The sequence below is a fragment of the Seriola lalandi genome, unplaced genomic scaffold, assembly GCF_002814215.2.
Source record: "Seriola lalandi dorsalis isolate HSWRI2012SDOR001 ecotype SW California unplaced genomic scaffold, Sedor1 jcf7180002054671, whole genome shotgun sequence".
Lineage (NCBI taxonomy): Eukaryota > Metazoa > Chordata > Actinopteri > Carangiformes > Carangidae > Seriola > Seriola lalandi.
The window spans coordinates 526,719-548,901 of NW_019525224.1; the positions used below are offsets into that span (position 1 = coordinate 526,719).

Genomic DNA, 22,183 nt, shown 5'->3' on the forward strand with positions numbered 1-22,183 from the left:
AATTCAAATTGTTAATTATAGCATACTCATTCATAATTAACACCTGTAAATATCACTACAGGGCCTGGCACACTATGTTTGTTAATGTGTTGTTTTGTTTTGGTTCCAACATCTCCTGAGGAAAATATCGGCTAAATCCTTCACTATGTTCACTAGCTAATTTCTGCCTTTACCTGGCTGCTTTTTGGTGACATACAGCGGGTTTATCAGAGCTTTGTCACCGAAAACAACTGCCAGCTGCTGAGGTTGATAACAGGAGTTTTGATGCCAGAAAACCAAAACAATGAGCCAAAAAATGCTAAAAAGCTCAGAGCCAAGGAACCCTCCCCAAGCCCTTAAAAATGATTTATTGAAAACATCATTTAAAGTTGCCCCATTCCATTCCACATATTAATAAAATTATAAATATTTGTTAAGGCATATTAAACTATTGCGTGTAGGTCCAGAGCAGCAGTGCAGCAATCATTGGTGCAGCAGCCCACACAGTAAAAGGTGGAATCATAATGGCTTAATTCGAACAATCCATGATTTCTCCAGAGGTCTGAAGGAATGACTGGGGGATATCTGTTTCTCAAGCAGAGGACAATTACAAAAGGAGAAGACTCATTCGATAGTATAAAGCATCTCCTTGAGAATTACTACTTAAATCTTTAACTTATTGTTAATCTTTACACCTCTCCTCCTCCTTAATCATTCCTCATGTTTTCTCTGTCTGTGGTCCACCAGTCCTGATTAGATTTTCTAGCTGTCTGTCCTGTATCAATCTTTCAGACACTTTCTCTCCATGCACATCTCACGTGTTATGTCTCTCATGTGGACTCGCTACCTCTCACTTATCCCCCTCCTCACAGCTCTCTCTTGTGCTGACATTAGGCCCATCAGGGGTTTGCGACAGGGTTGTCACCCTCTGCATGATAGGCCATTTGTTACAGCTAGAAGCTTTCTACTTCTCCCTCTCTCTCTTTTTCAAACACACACAGATAGACACACATTCTCACACACACAATACCTCTCACAATACCCACTATCTCCCTGACCTTATCTCCTCTGTACAACTCTCTCTGGAACAAATGCCAGTGACAGCTCATTTCAACATAGACACTGCTTACCCCAGCAACTGTCTCACACAGGGTTTCACATCATTGTCTGTATTAACATATCTCAATGTCAAATTAAGACAAACACTACATGAAGGATGCAAGTCATTGTATAAGGCATTTTAGGGGCAGGGACATTTGAAGTCACATTTGAAGTTGTGTGGTTTGTTAACTTGAATTTCTAAAGGAAAAAAAATGTGTTGTTACTGAATCCCAAAGAAAGGAAAATTGTCAGTCTAAAAAAAAACTGAAGCACAAGCCTCTCTGTAGAAGAAACCACAATCCCACACAATTAAAGGCTGTCTAAAGAAATTATTTTAAAAAAAAAGCACACATAAGAGAATACACACTCAAAGAAGGCAAAAATATCTCTCAAAGCTGTAGCTGTGTATGGATAGCCAGTAGTTCTGAATAAGCATTAGAGCATTTCCTGCTACAATTTTTAAAGTATTTTTAATTGTTCACCTCCTTTTCTCACAAGTAAATTCTCTACATGGACTGAGAAGACCATGACCATGTTGGTCCAGTAGACCTCTGGCCTGTTGCAAACAGAAAATATTACACACATGTTGTAATATGATTGTCCATAAATCATCATATGGACATATGGATAAACTTTACTTTCCTACTCCCTGGTGTCACCAAACCTTTACTTGATAAAAATGGTCCCTGCCCCTTGAATGGGAATCAAGTCGAAAAAGTTCTCACTAAAGTTGAATGTTTTCACACTTACATTTAGCCACACCGAAATTGTGGAGTTGAGGCAATTTAAGCAGGAAATGAGAATGACTGAAATACAAAATATCTATGTGACCATGGATATTTATATTTTAGGGAGGAGAAAAAAAGACAAAAACATGAGTAAAATGACAAATATTGCAGATCTTGTTTTGAATGCACAATACAATATACAATATACATAAGCCCTGATGTCTAAAACACACACATGCTCCTTCCTCTTCATGAAGGCAGAACAGCACAGAATGTTTCACTGTAATTCTTAGTTTAAAAATCATTATCATTCAAGAATAAATAAAGGCACAAAAGCGCAAAAAAATATACTTAAAAAAAAAAAGAATGACTACCACTGGCTGCATTTTGCTGTTTTGCCAGCTCTAGCTGAGTGTTACGTTCTTGTAGACAGCAGCCCGTCTACCCTCTTCCACTGACCCATCAGTGTGCAGTGAGACAGCTCCTAGATAATTCAACGACGGGGTCACTCCAGTTACAACACGTTTGAAGTGTAAATGTGTCCCTTTATTGTTGAACAAGAGAAAGCTTCTATAGCACTGAATTATGAATGTGTTTTTTTCCTACATTTGGTTTAGATGAAGCTCCACATTTCACTGTCTTCAGCTGGTAATAAGGATCCTATCTATATGCAACTGCCATGCTGCTCCATGAGTGATATAGAGACATGTGGATGTGTGCTTTTCTAACCACTGCATGATCATGAATGAGTGCAGTGTAAAATTTGGTGATCATCCTAAGCAGTGCTGCCTGGTGTTTTGTTCCATCTTCGAATTTCATTCTATACCTTTTTCACAGTATGTCCTTTACTGTACAGCTGCCTCTTCATCTCTCTCTCTTTTATATTTCTCTCTTGGTGCCCATTCCTCAATCAGGTAAAAAAAAAAAAGAAAAGCCGCCCATGATGGTTCTGCAATCCCACTGGATCCAGAGGTCCAAAGGGGAACAAAAGGAAAGATTCAGCCCATCAATCAACTTTACCTTGCAGCAGACCTTCAACATACACCACTGAACACTGTTTCTCTACGCTGCGGTGCTGACCTTGTGCTCACTTTTAAAGCTTCTCCATGGAAAAAGAACTGAAAGGAGGATAGAAGGGATGAACGGTAAAAGCAACAGAGACAGAAAGACAAAGAGGAAGAATTAGGGGGTGTGGTTGAACGCCACACCAGTGGCCTTAACCTGAAATAAAGCACATCAAGCACTGTGTTCACTAGTCATGGGTTATTAAAGGGATTGCATTATGTGACACCTCCATCCGTCATCAGGCTGTTTGCCTGTAACCCGAGAGCAGCACGTCCGCACAAACACACACAAGGTAAGGAATCTAGAGAGTTGTGTTTGTACCCATTAATTTGCAAGAATCCTTGATATGTATTATGATAAAAGAGCCACAGACAGCCACCCAGCCTCAAAAGACAAACTGTCCACTGACTCTAATGACACTCCATACGCCGAGCACCATGTGAAAGCAGAGCCAACAGTTTTATCTCCATATGAGGCAGCTGTGCAGGCTGCTGAGCGACCCATCACCAACAAAGACCAACAGCTTGTTCACGCACAAACACCCTAATGGAGAAAAATGAAAGAGAGGGAAGGACAGACAGATAGAAGAGAGGAGAGACAGAGGATAGATGAAACAAGAGTAGGTGACTAAGCGGTGTGGAGGAATAGAAGCGAGAGGGATTACAAGATCAGCTGATGAGGAAAAGAGGAGGTGACATCTGAAGCATGGGGCTCCCTTCACACCCCATAAGTCTCTATTCTCCGTCTGTCACGAAGCTAGACACACACACACACACACACACACACACACACACACACACACACACACACCACACACACACACACACACACAGAGTCAGAGTGAGACACATATAAACAGCAAACAAGGGCTTCGCTTTCCAGTTAGGATCTTTGTTGCAGGATTGTTTCATCGAATAGGATGACTTTTCCTATATATATTTTATTTTTCATCTATTACAAGTTGTTGAAAATACCCCATCGATTTGTTGCATCAATAAGCGTATCAGGAAATAACACTGAAAAAAGGGAGAGAACGCACTCACTCACACACACTCACACACACACACACACACACACACACACACACACACACACACACACACACATCTGTTACATGGTGTGCTGGTCTGCTGCAAGCTGTATGAAGAGGCTCGGTGCAAAGGGTGCGGTTGACTTCATTTATAACGGGGCGGAGCAGCAGTGTGAAGAGGATGTTTGATTTCATGTTCGCTCTGAGGAGAATAGGATTCTGATGTGCTGCAGTGACCAGAGAGGGCAACCCTGCAGGGGTGTACCCCTGCTGCTGTGTGTATGACCTTGGAGCACAGAGCTGCTGGTGTGTTTGTTTTGTGTTTGCATGTGTGTGTTTTGTGCTGTGTATGCTGTTTTTTCTCCCCACCCTCTTCTTCCCGCAGTTTTTCTCTTCTGTGATGTTTGCGATTTCCCTGCCTGCGTCGTTCCTCACCTGTCCAGCAGGTGTCCTCACTGTGCTCTCCTGTACCACGCACTCCCTCCATAACATGTCATATAATTGAGCAGGAAACCCCTAACTGAGTCTCCATTCAAATCGCCTGAAAACTGAATAGCACTAAGGTAGGTGAAATGCTGTCAAATAAAATCGAGTTTCAAATACTTGAATGTCATTACTGTGTTTTTGTGTTTGTGCATTCTTTAGCTCATCCATTTGTTTTCATTGTTAGACCATCTGCCCTTAACAAGCAAGCTGTGTCTACAAACACAGTATATTGAACTTGGATTGTTTGTAATGTGTCCCAACTCTAATGCTGCCTTTTTTCCCAGCTTCTGTATTTCAAGACCAAAATGCTGTACACTGTAATGGCCCAACAAGCTTGTCCCCATCCAAAGGCTCCCACAGAGTGTGGAAATGATGCATCCTTTCCCAGAGTGCAAATCAGTCAACTGTCTTTTGGTACATTCAGCTGTTCATCATCATCTTTTAAATAAGGAAACCAGGATATACAGTATTTACAAGGGTAAGATCAACCTTTCCTAAATTATCCACTGGTATTTACCACTTTGTTGGCTGTTGAAATTTATGACTGTTCTTTTTGATGCTCACTCTATTAATTTTGGTCTGGTATATCTTATTTGGAAAAGGAAGTGCAGGTTCAAGCCACTGGCCTTTGGTCCTTTGAAAGATGAACCTTCCTGCACCATTCACACAGCTCAAGAAAATGTTATTGTTCTTTACTTTTAGCATTGTTGCAGAACTGTAAAGGCTGCTTGACATTTATGGCATCACATGAGCATAGAGTCTTTTTTTTTTTTAAACAATTACAAATGGTGAATGCAGTTTAAGCGAGGTTAATTCACAACTTCAAAATGTCAAAAGCTACTAAAGGTCGCTCCATCGTCTCCAGCTAACAGCCCTAAACAGTCTCCAGAGCTAACATATTCTGATCTAACAGGCACTACTCCTCTGCATTGTGCAGTATTTGACTATGCAGTCCTGTCCTGGCACGGACAGGATAAACATCTCATACTTTGCTGTTCTCTCCCATAATCCCACTTGGCAGCCATGCAGCACATCAGACAGAGGGGATACAGCTCATAACCAGATAGGCTGAAACAGGCATGGAATCTGCTCAACACTGATACGGTCAAAAACAGTACATACATGCCCGCAGACACAAACACATAGCAAATGCTCATGCATGCTAATGATTAGTGCATGTACATGTATCGTCAATGCTTAGCCAGAGTCTGGTAACTAGCATATACTTCAATCATACAAATATTTACACATATACGCAGATACACATCCTCCTGTGGCTTGAGGGCATGTTAGATTGACAAAAACATTTTCTCTGCTTTACAGCCGTAAATTCACCTTGTTGACCTGAGCAGAATTTTAAAGTTCTGGGACACACACACACACACACACACACACACACACACACACACACACACACACACACACACACTTTTCTATAGTTCTCTATCACCTTGAATTGTTTATTTCACATTATCTCAGTGATAAGGTTATCTAGAGCTACTGTAAGTTCAGATCCTTCCGACTCTTCTCTGAGTGTGTGTTTATATGAGATATTATAAATACTGCACCGGGTTTACCACCCCATCTTTTCTTCTCTGGATCTATCTTTTTGTTTCTGCTTCCTCCTTCCTCTTCCTTATTCTAATTCTCTCCGGCCATCAGCCTGCCTAAACTCTTATTTGGCTTTCTTTGACTTACAGTCGCTCCGACCGACTGCCAGCCACAGGCTCACCCTGCTGAGCCAACAAAGTTTACAGACTCGGACACCTATTTATGCTCCCTTCATGTGCTTTTAATGGAGGCTGAAATAATGGGGGGGGGGGGGGGGGGGGGGGCATAAAATGAGGCACATGAAGAATGCATTCTTAATTTTGTGTCCCTGTTGTTACACACTACACTGGGCCTCATGATTGATGATGGTGCTTTGTCTTTATGGCTCCAACGATTTATGGCTGACTCTGTGTTTAGAAAGTCAGAGAGTACACACACACAAACTGAGTCATTTAAAGCCTTACTGTTACAGTATGTGTTTCCCATCTCAGGTGTGGAAGTTAATTATCTTAAATAAAATTATATACTGAGAGGACCTTCAATTGTATTATTCACGTAATGTAATTCTGCACAGTTCAGACGCAGGAGATGTGCAACCAGAGAGATTATATCACAGCCAACACTTTGATCTTTTCCGAATGATTCTCTTTGGAGCTGGACATGATACCGACACAACAAACCTTGTTTCCAGTGATCATGAAGAGATGTTTTTGTGACCACAACCAAGCTTGTTTTTGCAGTTGTCGGAGCTTGTCAAGATCACAGAATTGTTCTCCAACTTCTTTTCTCTTGATCAAGAGAGAACCTTTGCTTAGTATTTACTCATTCATTCAAATTAGAATATGTCTTGTGCTGTGCTAATGTGTGTGTCTCCTCTTCCTTATGTGCCCAGGTAATATCACTTTGTCTCAGATAGTCTTTAAACTTTGAACAGCTCTTCTGGGAGGACATAAAGGCAGAGGAAGGAGAGAAAGGAGGCTTCACGGCTGGTTTAGTGTTTCTTTCTCTGCTCTTTTGTTATCTTCTAGTCTTTCACCTCAACTCAGACGCCACTATTTCCTCCATCTCGTACGTAAAGAATTACCTTATTTTCCCTTCAGACATCACAAGACACATTATCTCCATCTGTCTCTTTCTCTTGTTTTTTTTGCCTCTTAATAGAACAAGAAATCACACACCCTCTCTATAATCACTTACCCAGACAGGTTCTGTGGTTCAATAAGATCATTGGCAGGTCTCAGCTTGAGAACAAGTGTATAGTCAATCAGAAAACGTGTCAAAACTCACAGCATGAAGCTTAAGTCATGAAGTCTCCTACTCTGCTGTCTCTTTCTCTCCCCGTCAATTTGTCTGCCCTGCTCTCTCCAGATACTTGTGATTGATGCCCTGGGACGTAATTATTGAACAGCAAATCCCACTCCAATTTATGGCATTAAGGACATAAAACGGCCACTTCAATTACTCCCCAGGCCAGAATACGACTGAATTAGGAAAAGGAGAGCAAATCTGATGAGGCTGTCTGAAAATACTCCATCACCCGGCGAGAATATTAAAAGACATGAATCCAAACGACACTTCCTGAGAGTATAGCACTTTGATGTATATGCGGTAAATTAGTGAAAATGAATGCAGAGAAAGTTGCTGCCTTGCTGCAAAAGTTTTACTCAGAAATATGTGCAAGGAAAGTCAGAGTCTTTGGTGGATATTTGACATTTGGACAGCAACAAGATGTAAACTCAGGCAGGTTATCAATGTGTGCTGAGACCTGCTGCTTTCCAGAGAGAGTTAAAAACTGCAAACGCCCTGTTCTTTCTAATCTAAACACTGCTGCTATCCTGACAGAGATTTGACTTAGGGAGATTAATGAGTTCACTGCTGGGTTAGGACAGTGGTCACAGTGGAAATTTATCTCATGAACTCATGAATATGGAGGCCACCCCAGCAAGCTTCTTCGAATAACATGGAAATAGTCTGTAACTGTCGTGTCTTATAATATTGAAACTAGTAAAGAAAACATGCATGCATGCTACATTAAGATCCATGACCAGAATGGGAACAGTTTAGTCTAGGCTGACATTGATATAGTGAAAGCAAGGTCACTATCATCCTAGCAGCAGATGGTTAGCTGCGTACATCTTTTTTTTTATCTCTGGTCCTTTTGGTTACTGGTGCCATGCTAAGTTTTCTTTTCTTTTCTTCTTTCTGTTATTTTTGTATGTGGACTTACAACAAACTGTACTATTTCAATGTCATACATGCTTGTTGCTATTTTACGTAACCAACTAGCTATGCAGGAAGAGGATGTTCTGCTTTCTTGATGCCACCTACAAGGCGACTGATTGATTGGTCACCTTCTGTCAGTGAACACAACATCAGAGCTATATTTAATTAGCTGAACAAATTTGAGCTGTGGGTGGAGATTCAGAGGTCTGGAAATCTTTCACTTCTGAAAACTTAACTCAATATTTCACATGAGAAGCATTGTAATGTTCACATAATGACCTTGGACATTTGAGTTTTCTAGCTTCTTACTTTGAGGTATTCACACTGTCCAAAATGTTGACCTATGCCCATCAAGAACAAAGACTGAGCTTTAACTTTAAACACTTCAGCCCTGCAAGCTCCACTGACATTTTAACATCTCCATGAGCTTGGTCTAAAAATCCATCACCGTTTTGACTCTCTGATTTTGTATCAATACTTTATGCATCTATCTGAACTTTTGAAATGCATCAGAGGGGGCTGTTTTTCTGGTCAAATGGTTGCAGCTATACACAGCCTGAAGGAAAAATAGTGGCACCAGAATTACATGGAGGGTTTTTACACAGAGTGCTTATACAGGGGAAAGACACACACCCACAGCAGGAGATGGAGGAATGATGGAGCAGTTAGTGGGCATGAAACTGAGCCGTAAGATAAAGGCCCCTCCTAGTGCATTGTGCTCATAGTGATATACTTTTGATAGAGGGGATCAGCTGAGGACAAGCAGAAACAAATTACATAGAGATGGACAGGGGGGAGCAGGAGGAGGGGGTAAAATGAAGCAGTGTTTATCTCTTGATTTCTTTTCACCAGAATCTCACTCTCATCCCTTTTTAATTCATGCTGTTGCTTTCTTAGACCTACCCTCTATTTGCCCTCTGCTTTTTCCATCCTCCACTTACTTTATCTCTCCTTACACACTCTTTACCCAAACAGAGGCAGGCAGAGAGGCAGGATGAATGATGAGTGGACGAGGGAATTTTTGCTCCAATCCAGTGCAAAGCAGAGCAGAGCAGAGACAGAGACAAACAGCAGGGCCCTGTGAATTAAAGATGACAGGAGCCTGCTGCTCGTGCCTGGGCAGGCTAGCCGGACACCGAGGAAGGAGTACAGCAGCCGAACACAGGAAAATAGTGACGCTCAAGAGCATGCAGTGAGAAAAGCATGAAAGCAGCAGATGGAGTTGTTTACTTTTGGAAAAAGCTGCCATCCCCTTTCCAAGAATGAGCACAGACATGCCAAGACAGGTTTGAATGAACACACACTCTCCTAAATGTCCTTACCACCCATAATGTCCTCACAATGCAGTGAGATAGCAGACACAACAATCCACACACAATGTCCTCACAAGGCAGCAAAATGTGAGACTCAACCATACACACCTAACGCACCCTTACAAACCCCATCGTCCTCACAGGGCAGATAACCATACACATAAACACACACCCAGGATGTCATTACAAACCACAATGTCCTCACAAGGTAGTGAGGTGTCAGACAAAACCATGCACATACAAGCATATAAAGTTTCACAAAACTATGCTTTTTTTCTGAAACACTCTTATGCCACGGATCAATACAGAGTCATAATGGTGTGTGTGTGTGTGTGTGTGTGTGTGTGTGTGTGTGTGTGTGTGTGTGTGTGTGTGTGTAAGGAGTTTGGGGAAGTGAGCTGGCTAACTGGGGTGTATCCCATGGAGTTTCCCTGTCTCTGTTACTGTGTTTACGTGAGAAACTTACAAGCAGGAAAGCTCGATTTCCTGTTCTCATCAGAAATGCAATGCTGATACTATACATCAGGAAATAGAGTTTGTTTACATTCAGCAACACTTGCGCTGTGTCTTGCCCAAATATCTGCCTGCTTGTGAGTCCTGCTGGATACCTGATTATTTTGCTGTGAACCTTGTCACTGCTATCAGTGCACAGAAAATAAATCTACAACAGCATCTGATTCCACCATGCTTTTTTCCTCCCTCTAGGCTAATTCTTACAGGTTTGTCCTCTTGTATGCCCTAAGAGGTCCATATCAAAGGCACCATCCAGTCCAGCAACAAGCATCCACTGAATCAGACCCAGGGACTCTGTCCAATCCTGTACTCGAGCTCTTCCATCTGTGTTCTTATGACCGTCACTGACTACTGGACTCCTCCTGGCAGGGCTCTCGAAATCTTCTCCTCAGCCTTTTACGACTCATCAAGCTTTCTGCAGCCAGCACTCTCTTCCAGCTCTCTAAATTCTCCAGTATCACACCCTCCTGGACTTGGATCCTTTGGCTGACTGTGACTGCTCATATCAAAATCAATACAGGAGGCTGCTGTTGATGATTTCACTGTTGAATAGGTGTGTGGAGTTTCCCTGCAGTAACCAGTCTCTCTGCACACACACACACACACACACACACACACAGGACCTATATATATATATATATATATACATACTAATACTTCTTTAAGGTTACCTTGGGGAAAGATGGTCAACCTTTTCCTGATGCAGGGATCAAAAGAAAAGGGGAAAGTTGGTAGAAAATATGGAGAAGGATAAAATCTTTGCCTGGAGGAAAAAATGTATATGTAATTTCATTTAAGCAATAGAAATCTGTTCATAAATGAGCAGTGGTTATGCTGCAGTAAAATTTTAGTTAGAGGGCAACAGAAGACTCGAGAGTAAATGTGTGCAAAATTCAGGGAGAGCCGTATCGGTTACAGTTCATTACTATTGTATGTGCATGTGACCATGTGAGCGTGTATAGGCATGTGTCTGCCAGTGTACGTATATGTATGTTTTTACATGTGCAAATTTGTGCAACTGTAGGTGTGTCTACATTTGTATGCATGCACGTGTCTTTTGTGTGAGATAGAGTGAGCCCATTTCATTATTCCCCTGTGTTTACAGACAGATACTGGACAGGCCTCAGTGAGCAGCCTGTGCTTCATTATCCCACGCTGCTATGGGGAGACACAGATCACAGGACATGCACAGCCATCAAATTCACACACACACAAACACAACAGCATCCCACAGGGATCTTTAAGAGGGTGTGACGACAGGGAGTTTTTATATTTGAGAATTTTGAAGGCTGACTTTTTCAGTGTCTGCCTCAATCTGAAATGAATAAAACAAGAATCTTGCACATTTGTTTTTTCCTCAGTCATAACCTCTGACGCACCGTTGAGATGCAGCAGAGAAAAAATTCAACTTAGGTTACCAGGAAACAAAGTTAGTGTTGGAGATAATGCCTAAATGAGCATCCAGTTTGTCTTGTTAAATGTTACTTCATAATTACTGTGTCTTTTAGTAGGGAAGAACTGTGTGCAGACTCACCCTGTCCTCTTCCTCTCTAAGGTCTGGCATGGTACTGATACACAAGCTCACGACAGTCACCGCAACCATGATCACTGACAAGCAGGCGAAGATCTTCCCCGGTAAGCCAGATTGCGGATTCTCCACCATATCTCTCAGCCAGTTCATCACCTTACGGTACCTTGTTTCCTCCACCGGCACACGCTGCATGGCGTTTCTCTGCCTGCGCTCCTCCTCACGCCGCTCCTGCTCGTGCACCTCCTCAATGCGTGTGTACATCTTCCTCTTGCAGCAGCGCTCCATGTATGCCATCTCCACACCCCAGTAGGCCAGTTCATCATGCAGGGAAAGAACGCACATTTCCCTCAGCAGACGCAGTTTCCCCGCAGCCAGGAAGTTGAGGATGACTCTGAAGGCGGACGGCGAGCGGTCAAAGAAGAACTCCTTGCGGGCTTCGTCATAGTCGTCGCAGACCCTGGCGATGTCCTCAGGTGACCGGCAGCCACAGAGTCGGCCAAGTCGGGTGAGGGGGAATTGCTCTAGGGTGCTCCAGGGAAAGGTGTAGCGGTTCCCCCCGACGTTGATCACTGCTAGCATGCCATGGTCGACGGACACCAGGTCCTCTGGCCGACGGATGAACTGAGCCCTCTGGTAGTACACACCCTGGAGAGTGAGAAATTAAAAGCTTCAATGCATGAGAAGCTGCATCTGAGATATTTGTGTGAACAATTTGTTTTCCAGAATTTTATCACTGATTTGATATAATTCTTTTCCTTTGTCCTTCTCTTTTACTCATACCTTGATGGTCTCAGTTTCAGGGATCTCAGTGAAGATGCGGTCGAGGCTGCTGTCATCACTGAGGGACAGATTGCTGAAGTCATGGTTGGCGTTGCTGATGATGGGCATGGCAGCATCTGGAAAGCACGCTGCTCCGGACTGGGCAGCTTAGGGGAAGTGGTGATGACAGAAAGAGTCTACAGCGCTAAACTTTTCAGTCTCAGGACACAACAGTCCTTTCTGTATTGCCGCCTCCAACCTTTTACATTAAAACTTTCCCATGAGGAAAATTTTCATGCCCATGCTCAGTTCTACTGTACTGTACATAAGCTGAACAAAGAAATAACAGTCGTAGCTTTCTGTGTCTATGGTCTCACAGCCCCCTCATAACAAGGAGTTTTTTTCTCAAGAACAGACAATATATGGCTTTGGCTTCCAACCAAGAGAGTGAAAAAACCCAGAGAGGAGAGGAATGAGGAGAGTCAGGAAACCTGTTGTCACATTTGAATGTGAGTGGGTTTTGATGTTGCAGTCAGAGGTCTACAGTAGACTCAGCTGGTGTATCAGGATTCAGCATCAAATCAATAGGTAATCCTGGTGTAAAGCGAGACTCTGGAAAAGCAAAGCCTGAATATAGAGAGTGGGTTAGGACTGATCAGCGGCTGATAGCTACAGAGGAAGATCGAGATCAGTCACGGAGCAAAATGTGTGGCGGTGATGTGTCCTGGGACTGAGGGGGATCCTCTGTGTCGCCGCAGCAGGATTAGGGAGGGCCTAGACACGTGGTGGCATCATGCAGGCACTGAGAGGGAGACAGAGAGAGAGAGAGAGAGAGAGAGAGAGAGATGTCAGAATGGAGGTAGGATGGACTGAGACTGAGGCAGGTGTCACAATAAAGAAGAAAATGGGCAAAGAATAAAAAAAACAGATGGTGCGAAGGCAGTAAAGGTTGAGGAGGAGACAGAGAACACACCTCAGTGAGGCTGCAGTGCTCTAGACTCCACCCACATCTTTCACTCCCTTTCAGCGAGAATCAAGAAAGACAGACACATTAGCTCTGCTGCGATAAAAGTACAGTCACTGTGTTTCATACAGGACTTCAACTGATAGTGAAGGAGTGAAAGCAAATTCCATTAATGGCAGAGTGGTGGCCTTACTTGGCATGGCTGTTAGAAAATTTAAGGAATAACAGTAGAAAAGAACATTCAGGTTGTGTGGTGTTAGTCACACTTTGAGTGAGTTATTGGCTGTTGAAGATGGGCAGCAATCCTTGCAACACACACTAAAATACAGGGTCCAAAATGTTTTTCTTGGCAATAGGACTGCCCTGGAACTTATTGGCACTGTTAGCTGTCACACTTGCCCAGAATGGTTTGCTGTGTATCGAAGCCTTAAATAGTTTTGGTTAATTCCAAACGGGCTCCTATTATCCCAGTATTTCTCATTCACTGACAGCATCTAACTTGCGGTTCATTTATTTTCCTACTATGCACCATGCATGAAAAAAGGCATTTATCATAGCACAAATGTAATTAATAATGTTAATAAAGGCTGCATTTAAAATATGCAGTACCTGTGCCTTTCTTGCTATGACAAGTCAAAATATCTGCAGTGAGAAGGGTTTGTCATATAAATTATTACATAATTCTACATTTGTTATTTAAATTTGACTCCTTTTCATTTTATGATTACAAGACACAGCAAAATGTGTGTCAGTGAGTTGCACAACACGCTGATACAACTTAAATCTCTCAGTCTTTATATAAAGGTTTTAGTATTGTCTTTGTGATGGGTTTTACAAGCAGCCCGTTGTTCCCATTTCTCATTAAACGTCGACTGTTTAATTCTCAGAACGTGTGCTTACTCTACGTGTTGATATATGTGTTTTTATTCGACAGATTAGTCACTCAGACAATCAGCTCCTAAATCTTTAAAAATCAGTCTGCAGAGGTTGTAGGTGAGAATGTTTTTTGGTACTGAGTGTTGTAGTGGCAAATGATGAAAGAGGAACGCCTGGGCTGAAACAGCTGGCATTATCCTTTGAGACACATTGTTCAGTAGCTTGTTGTGTCCAGCTACTAACAATGCAGCTGACTTATGTTTGGGGCGGCTGCCTTGCACTTTTCCCCTGCCACCTTTTATTGTGAATATGAAGGTATAATAGAATTTCTACACATGCCACAGCAATTTCAGTTAAGGCAGAATCTCTAAGGGCAAGTCCACACTTTTCTACCCATTTCTACACACACATGTAGGTACACGTTTCCCCTGTGAAAATGCAACACTCATCCTGTCACTGTGACTAGCCCTGACTCACAACCCTGATGGTGAGCACAGCAGGTTGTCCTGTAAGACTAACACAGACCTGGGAGTTTGTCAGAGTTACACAAACACTGCTCACAGTAAGACGAATATTATCAACAGCCTTCATATTATTCTGCACAGTATCTATCTACAGTAACCACAGGCTTATTGAATGTGTGACTGGATAGTGCAGACAGTTTGAAGCATTGGACCGCACTAACATGCTTTACTAATTTAGATCCAGGATAGGATCCTGTACCGGAGGAACCAATAAATCATCTCCGTCATAGTGCTGGTGTTTCATTTCCACCTCACAGAGGGAGGGGAGTATGTTAAACAATTTATTAATCGATCTGTATTCCCTGTGGATGTGGCTGGTTTTTCATTGTGGAAAGTTAATTGAAGGAGGTGTTTTTAGCAGCACACTGGTGTGAGCAGCTTTACTGCACCTCCTGGCTCTGCACTGGACACTAATGACAGACAGCTGAGGAAGGATATCATTAGCTTGTTCTGTTATTATCAGGAGTTGAATCATGTGAAGGTTGACATTTTGCAAGATTAATTTATTCCAAACACATGCAAAGTACTGTTGAACTAAATCAAACTTATATAAAAGTTCTATTAAAAAAAATGGGCATAAATAAAAAACACAAGTCTATAACTCAGTACTTTTTAAATGTATTTTTGTTTATATTGACAAGGAGTTTTTTATGACGAGGTAATTGATGAGTTCATACTGCATTCAGCACTCAGTCAATCAGCTTATATTATATTCATGGGCATGTCAACAGTGGCTGCAATCGCCAGGAGCTGGTTGAGAGTCCCACGTCTCGTGTGGATGGGTTGCTTTAATGCAGGAAAACTCTCTCTCTCTCTATCCCTCTCTCTCTTTCTTTCTCTCTCGCTCTCTCTCACTCTAACTTGCAAACGTGCGCACGCGCTCACACACACACACGCACACACACACACACACACACACACACACACACACACACACACACACACACACTTTGCGCCTTTATCAAGCCTAGACATTTAATTAAACTGGGCGTTAAATTGGGCGCTTAATTAAGATCTCATAACGATAATTTGTGGAAAGGAAAACAAACAGTGAGGGCGCCTAAAGTCAAAGTCGGATGTTGTTTAAAGGGCACTGTACATGCCTTTCCTTGGCAGCCTATTGTGGTTTTTAAGAAACATCCTTCTGGATCAAACACTGTAACAATTTGTCTTAACCTGCTTTATGACGCCGTGTTGACGAGGTGAAGAGAAATCAGCATTTCTCATCTGAAGTATTGAGGCAGTGCATTACAACTTCAGACTAATGCAAAGCTACGAACACAACCCCCGCAGACATCACTGTAACTTATGAAGTGCAGCTTACCATCCGGTGCCCCGCACTCATCTCCAGACGTCCAAACCAGCTCGGTGTGAAATCCCTGTGTTGCCTCGCAGTCCCTCCGATGATTCAACACCAAATCAGGGTGTCACCGACCATTTCTGACCGCCACATTTAAATGATAATAACAAAGATACCTCTCCGGTATCCGCATCATCCAAGCCAGTGTAATGCGCGCAGACAGTCTTGACATACCAAGCGGGTAAAGGTTTGGTGCGTTGAAAGTGTCCCGTTAGTGGTGCTGCAGGAGGAGGAGGAGGAGTAGGGGAGGGGGGAGTAGGAGCAACGGTGCGCAACAGAGGAGACTCCGGGTACCCAGGTTCAACTTTGCGTAAAGGTGACGACAAGCGTAATTGTGACCGGGAGCTCCCGATTAGAGAAAATAGGTATTTTAACAGACCTGTATGAAGAGAGTAGCTCTTAGAGTCCCGCCTGAAATCTCTAGTTTTGCTTTTGGATCGTATAAAATTCAAGGACACTGAGGAGATGCTCTCAATGTTTCCTGCCCTGATCGCCTCGCGCGCAACAGGGGGCGCGGTTGCCTCCCAAATTACCTTCACTAAAGGTTGGACAGAAATCTGCAGTGAAGCACCAACTGACAGGCTACAATTTGTCTGTTATCATATAACTGACGTGATTTATAGTTACACCAATAAATCATGACGTTGACGAAAACGCAATTTCAAAAAGGATAATATCACTTTTCAATGTGCTGTCGGAACCATGTAGATATGTCACATATGAAACATTTAAATTAGCCAGTTGGCTGCTTGGAGCTGGGAGATAAACTTATGGTCTGAAGCAGCACTTTTCTGTGTCGAGTTCATCAGGATTTTTTCAACATAAGTATGTTTTTTTTTTTTAAGTAATCTAAAAGTAGTGCTATTTATAATGGTTTGTTTTTGTAGTCTATATGTATTACCAAAGCTGCATGTTATGTAAAATAATCCTCTGTGGGAGGGGCCAAATGTTTGGCATGACACGAAAATAAAAACAAACTTAAATTTGAATGCCACATAGAAGAGAAGATCTCTGTTCCAAGCAGGAAGGGCGGTGATAGTGACAGTGAACAGCTGGCCAAACTTCTGGCTGAGAAATAAGTGAATAGACCTCAGTGTGCACAAGTGACTTTGAAAACCCTGACTGTTCCAGACCGACACATGCAGTATCATGCCAACCTCTGCAAAACTGGCACCAAATTTGCACAAGGTGAAAGGTCAGAAAAAAATATATCATTATGCTTGCAGATTTATCTGAGTTGCTGCCCTCACACACACACACACACACACACACACACACACACTTTGTCCTTGAAAGGCAGCTCATTAGGTTGCATGTGCCTGAGGGAACAGCTAAAACAAGCAAACACTTTGTCCAGGCCCTTACGGCTGCTAACGGAGCAGACAACACATTAGTGAGGGTAGAGATGGAAACTGAAGAGGTAGGGATCTGTATATGTGTGTGTGCATGCGCATGTGTGTAAAGAACAGAGGTGTTCATCTTATTGAATCCCTCCATCACTATTCATTAACCTACAGTGCAGCATATGCCCAGGGCTGGTTAGTGCAACATGAGACTGATCACACACGCTGGGCTATTCTCAGTCAGCTTCTTTTTTTTTTTTTCAAAAAGAAGATGACGTTTTAGGTTCCCTGCCATCTGCCTCAGAGAGACAGTAATAGAATAAGATATTTTCATTCTGTCTGTCATTTTCTTCTGTTATTCAGACACAAAACACAGGTACACACACGGACACAGAGGCATAGTTCTGGCACAGGTGGTAGATAGGGAACAACCGAGTCCTCCAACACTAAACCAGCTAACTTGTTTATCAGGCCCCTCTGTTTCCCTGCCTCATTGTTTCTTTTTTATTAATCTCACACACATCCATACCTGCAGCTGCCCACACACACCACAATGCCAATACACCAGAAGCCGGCACAGACATGCACACATGCAATAGAAAACACAAAGATAGCCGCAGCCCTGTTGGTACTAATAGCAGGCTTCAGTCTGGCGGATTAAGAGTTTAATCCCTCACAGGCAAGAGGGGGCTGAGATGAGATCGCAGCAGCCGGTGTGCCGGGGTCTGATGTGCGGTGGTGTGAGGTGCATGCAGGAGAGGAACAATGAGTCACTCAGCTATTTAAAAACCGTTTGAACACACACTTTCACAAGGATGGCCACCTGAAGGTCCCACCCGATAGCCCTGTCCAACTTTTCCACCCTCTAAGCTCTAAACCTCACTCTTCTTTCTGCCTCTCCCCTGACTTTTCAGTGTCTCTTCTCGCTGCAATTCTCTGACTGCCCTCCCCTGCTGAAATTTGTTTGATCTCTGCACTCGCAAGTTTTGATCAGGTTAATTGCTCTCTCAGCAGACGATGTGAATAGACAGATTAACACTCAGCGCTAAGGATGGAATAAAGAGACGAGAGGGGAGGGGGGAGGCAAAGGGACAGAAATGAAAAGAGACAGAATCGGGATAATGGATAGGCAGAGGTAAAGATGAGGCTAGGTGTTTGATGGGAAAAGGAGAGGGAAAGGTTGACATGGGGAGAAACATCTTTTAGAGGGCAACAAAAGAGATGATGAGAAGACAAGTGGGAACACAAGGGTGGAATTAAAATGAGAGGAGGACAGGTTGATGAAACACAGTGGCGTGCTGTCAGGACAAGCAAGGCAAGCAATGCTTGACCAGTTAAAGCTAAAAATAGATTTTGACTTACAGTGGTCTGTCCTTAAATGATCTGATTTTGCCTGTTTACATTCATCTTGTAATTTACTGTCCTCTTGTGGCTGCAGTAGGCCACTGTCTCTGGAAGCTAGCTTGACTACCAGCCATTGCATCTATCATTTCTGTCATTTTCGAGGAGCATCTTTTGGAAGTTTGCACATGCGCATTGAGGATAATCCTGGAATCTTTGCACACATTATTTTGCACATGCACAGATGTGTGTGGAAACTACTTGTGCATTAGAAAATTACTTCCCAGTCTTTTCTTCCTCAAGCCCCACATATATTTTCTGCATCCTCTTCAGCGGACAGCCCCCTACGTTTCTCCTCCATCATACTCCATTCCAGTTGATGGCAGTAATGAACCACAATGTTGTTAACCAATTTTGTCATTTGGAGCATGCGCAGTCCATGCACTTGTTAAACGCGCAGTTCGTACGGTCACAAATTTTGGTCTGCATGTGGACATTCACGAAGGGACATTCACGAATGTGGACATCGGCAAATGACAACATTTGCATCACGTGGACACATGGACACGCAGATGCAGAAGGTATGAATTGGAAAAGGTGTTGAGAGGCAGCAGGTAGCAACAGTAAGTAAATGAGCAAATTACATTGTGATCTATCATCTCAAATTGATCAGCGTTTGATGACAAGGAGTTTGGGTGTATTGTGTAGCGCCTTTTAATAACTCCTTTTGTAAGGCAAGCTTTCACAGATATTCATCAAATTACATATTTGCAGTTAATCTTGTAATTTAATACCCAAGGATTTTTAATTCTGTTCTGCTTTTTAGTTATCACATTAATCTTTTCCTCTCCGTTCATCAAGATGTGGGGTTGTCTATGCAAGATCAACAGTAAGTGGAGACGTTTGAGAAAGCATGCTGAGGCAGGAAAATGCAGGATTCTGCATTGTTACGTGATTGTTTCATTGTCAGTTAATGGTAAATATTTTTGTGTTAATATTTTGTAAATATTTTCTGTATACTGTTCATTTGATGTTACTGTCAGTTCAAAGAGTTAATCCTGAAACTTCTTCAGCCAGGAAGGAGTGTAGAAAGGTGAAGATGTCCAGGCAGAGTGCAGCAAGATGCAGGAGAGTTTAAGATCAGCAAAGACACGGCCCTGAATGAAAGAGGTCTAGTCAGGGTAGTGAACAGCTGAATCTCATATTGAGATGGTGGTTTATGGGAGGAGGGGGTGAGGGTGATTAGTTGGTTCTTCGGCTCTGCTTGCCTACCGCACACCTCTGATGAAACCCTAAGCTAACAGGGGAAGACAGCGTTTGCATCAGGTCTGTTTGAATTTGTGTCTCTGATAACAACCTGAAATCTTTTGGTTTACATGAGACTTGTCTCGTACGCTGCCAGGCAAAAACTCTCATATATGGACAAATGAGGATTCACAGCAGCAGTGACATACAGTACACACCTTTAACACAGTTTAGCCCAGAAGACCTTGACAAATAGCTCTGAGACAAAGAGTAACTGGCAGGTCTTAACAATGTTACAGTGATTAGATTAGATCAGAGTGGCGGATTGCTGCTCCAAACATCACTTGACTTAAATTGAAACAGGATTGCAACGAAAAATAAGACACAGCCATACTAGTTGCTCTGCAAGACTGTACTCAAGCTAAATACTTTACTCGAGCTAAATGTGTATATCAGGATGCTAACATACAATGATAATGCTCGCATGTACTTTAACGGGTTTGGCAGGTGTAATGTTACCACATTCACCATCTTAGTGTTAGCATACTAACATTTGCTAATCAGCACTAAACACTAAGTATAGCTTAAGCTGATGGGAATGTCATTAGTTTCGCGGGTACAGAGAAAAAAAATTCATCCCCTTGTGACCATGAATGTGATTTAGAAATTTCACACCAATCCATCCAATAGTTGTTGATACATTTTGATAAAAAACTAAAAAAAAAAACCTGGAGATCAGAGGCTGATCAAAGCCATTAGAATTTATCCTCTGGGGATCATGAATCACTTTACAAAATTCCATCACAGCCAAAGCAATAGTTGTCGAGATGACCAACTGACTGACATGGCTGGTTTTTGTAATTCACCTGTCTCTTTACTTAAGCATTATGTTTAACCTATACGTTCAGCATCACTTAATGTTTCACTTGCATGTGTCATCCTGCCGCCCACGCTCAGCACATTACTGCACTGATTTTGAGAAGATGTTTTGCTGTGTCTTAACTTGCTGCTGCACGTCAGGTAGACTGCTGAGTACATTGTCCCCCCCCCCCACTTGTGAGAGGGGTGGATAGACATTTTTCTTTATTTCCCATTTGGAGTTGATAGATGTTTTAAACCTCTCTATGGACTGTAGGTGCCCACAGAGTGACAAATCAGGGGGCAAAGATCCAAACTGTGGCTCTCGTTCGCATCTGTTCACATCAGCTGCCTGTGAAAGAGACAACTCAAATCACACCACTACACAACACACTCCAGTTTGTTGTATATCGAGCCGCCACCCTCCCTTTCCACACCGTCCACTTGCAGGGAGTGACAAGTCGAGAGTTTACACAAAACTACTCAATAAACACTGTAATTTCTTCTAAATCTGTGGCTGACACAAAATATAAGCATCAAATTAATTAATTTAATAAACCTTTACAATAGGAAGCATATACATGTTCCACATGTTTTTGAACATAGTTTACTCTACTTACATGCTGCACATTATTTATAGATCTATTCTTTTTTTAATATCATTTGCTAGGATATATTTTCAATGGGATGTTGGAATACGTGTCCCTAGTCTTTGTGTAGCTACAGACCCACATAGCTTTAGGCCTGATTAAAGTGTCTGTTGTTATTTAAGTGTAAATGGAAAGTGAAAGGTGATGAGTTAGTTTGTGGTTCAGGTTGAGTAATCTTTATTCAGTAATCAATAATCTGATAAGCCTAAAGGTAAGGCAGTGTGGCCCCAGCCTTTGCTGCATGAGCTAACTCTCCTAAATCAGGTTGTCCTGTCTATGTGCCCACACCCACTGCACCCTCCTCCAGGCTTTCTCTCAGGCTCTGGGGGATTTGGCAGGAGGTTTGGCCACTGCTCTACATGTGCTCTTACTGTATGTCACACATCTCCTGCGGGCTGCTGGAATCCAAGGTAAATATAATTCATGTCAATCTTTAAAAATGCTTCCAATCAGCAAGTGTGTCAGTGTGACATTTTCAGTCGTAACAGTTGCAGGTGAAAGCTTGACGCAGTTAAATATTAGAGTACCCTTTCTTATAATTCAACGTGTGTATAGACAAGTATCAGAGTCTGTGTACTGACATGGTTTTGAGTTTATTCTGCCCTCCATACTTCCCCCACGAGTTGACGGGATCGGTTCCTTAGGTTATATGACGTATGAAACCCTGGCTGTCTGAATCTGTTGTCACTGGTTCACTGCAGTTTCATGGTGGAAATGCACAGTCATGGCATTGACTGCTTATT

At 42.5% G+C, this 22,183-nt stretch overlaps 1 protein-coding gene across 1 annotated transcript in view; it reads right to left on the minus strand.

The window, feature by feature from the left end:
* kcng4a (potassium voltage-gated channel, subfamily G, member 4a) overlaps window positions 1-16,436 on the minus strand; it is a 29,761-nt gene extending 13,325 nt beyond the window's left edge. The window contains exons 1-3 of the mRNA XM_023421244.2: window positions 15,968-16,436; window positions 12,301-13,081; window positions 11,524-12,165 (exon numbers count right to left, since the gene is read on the minus strand). Coding sequence (XP_023277012.1) covers window positions 11,524-12,165; window positions 12,301-12,408 — 750 coding nt within the window. The 5' untranslated portion in view covers window positions 12,409-13,081; window positions 15,968-16,436. The remainder of the gene's footprint in view (window positions 1-11,523; window positions 12,166-12,300; window positions 13,082-15,967) is intronic.
* Between the last annotated feature and the right edge of the window lie 5,747 nt (window positions 16,437-22,183).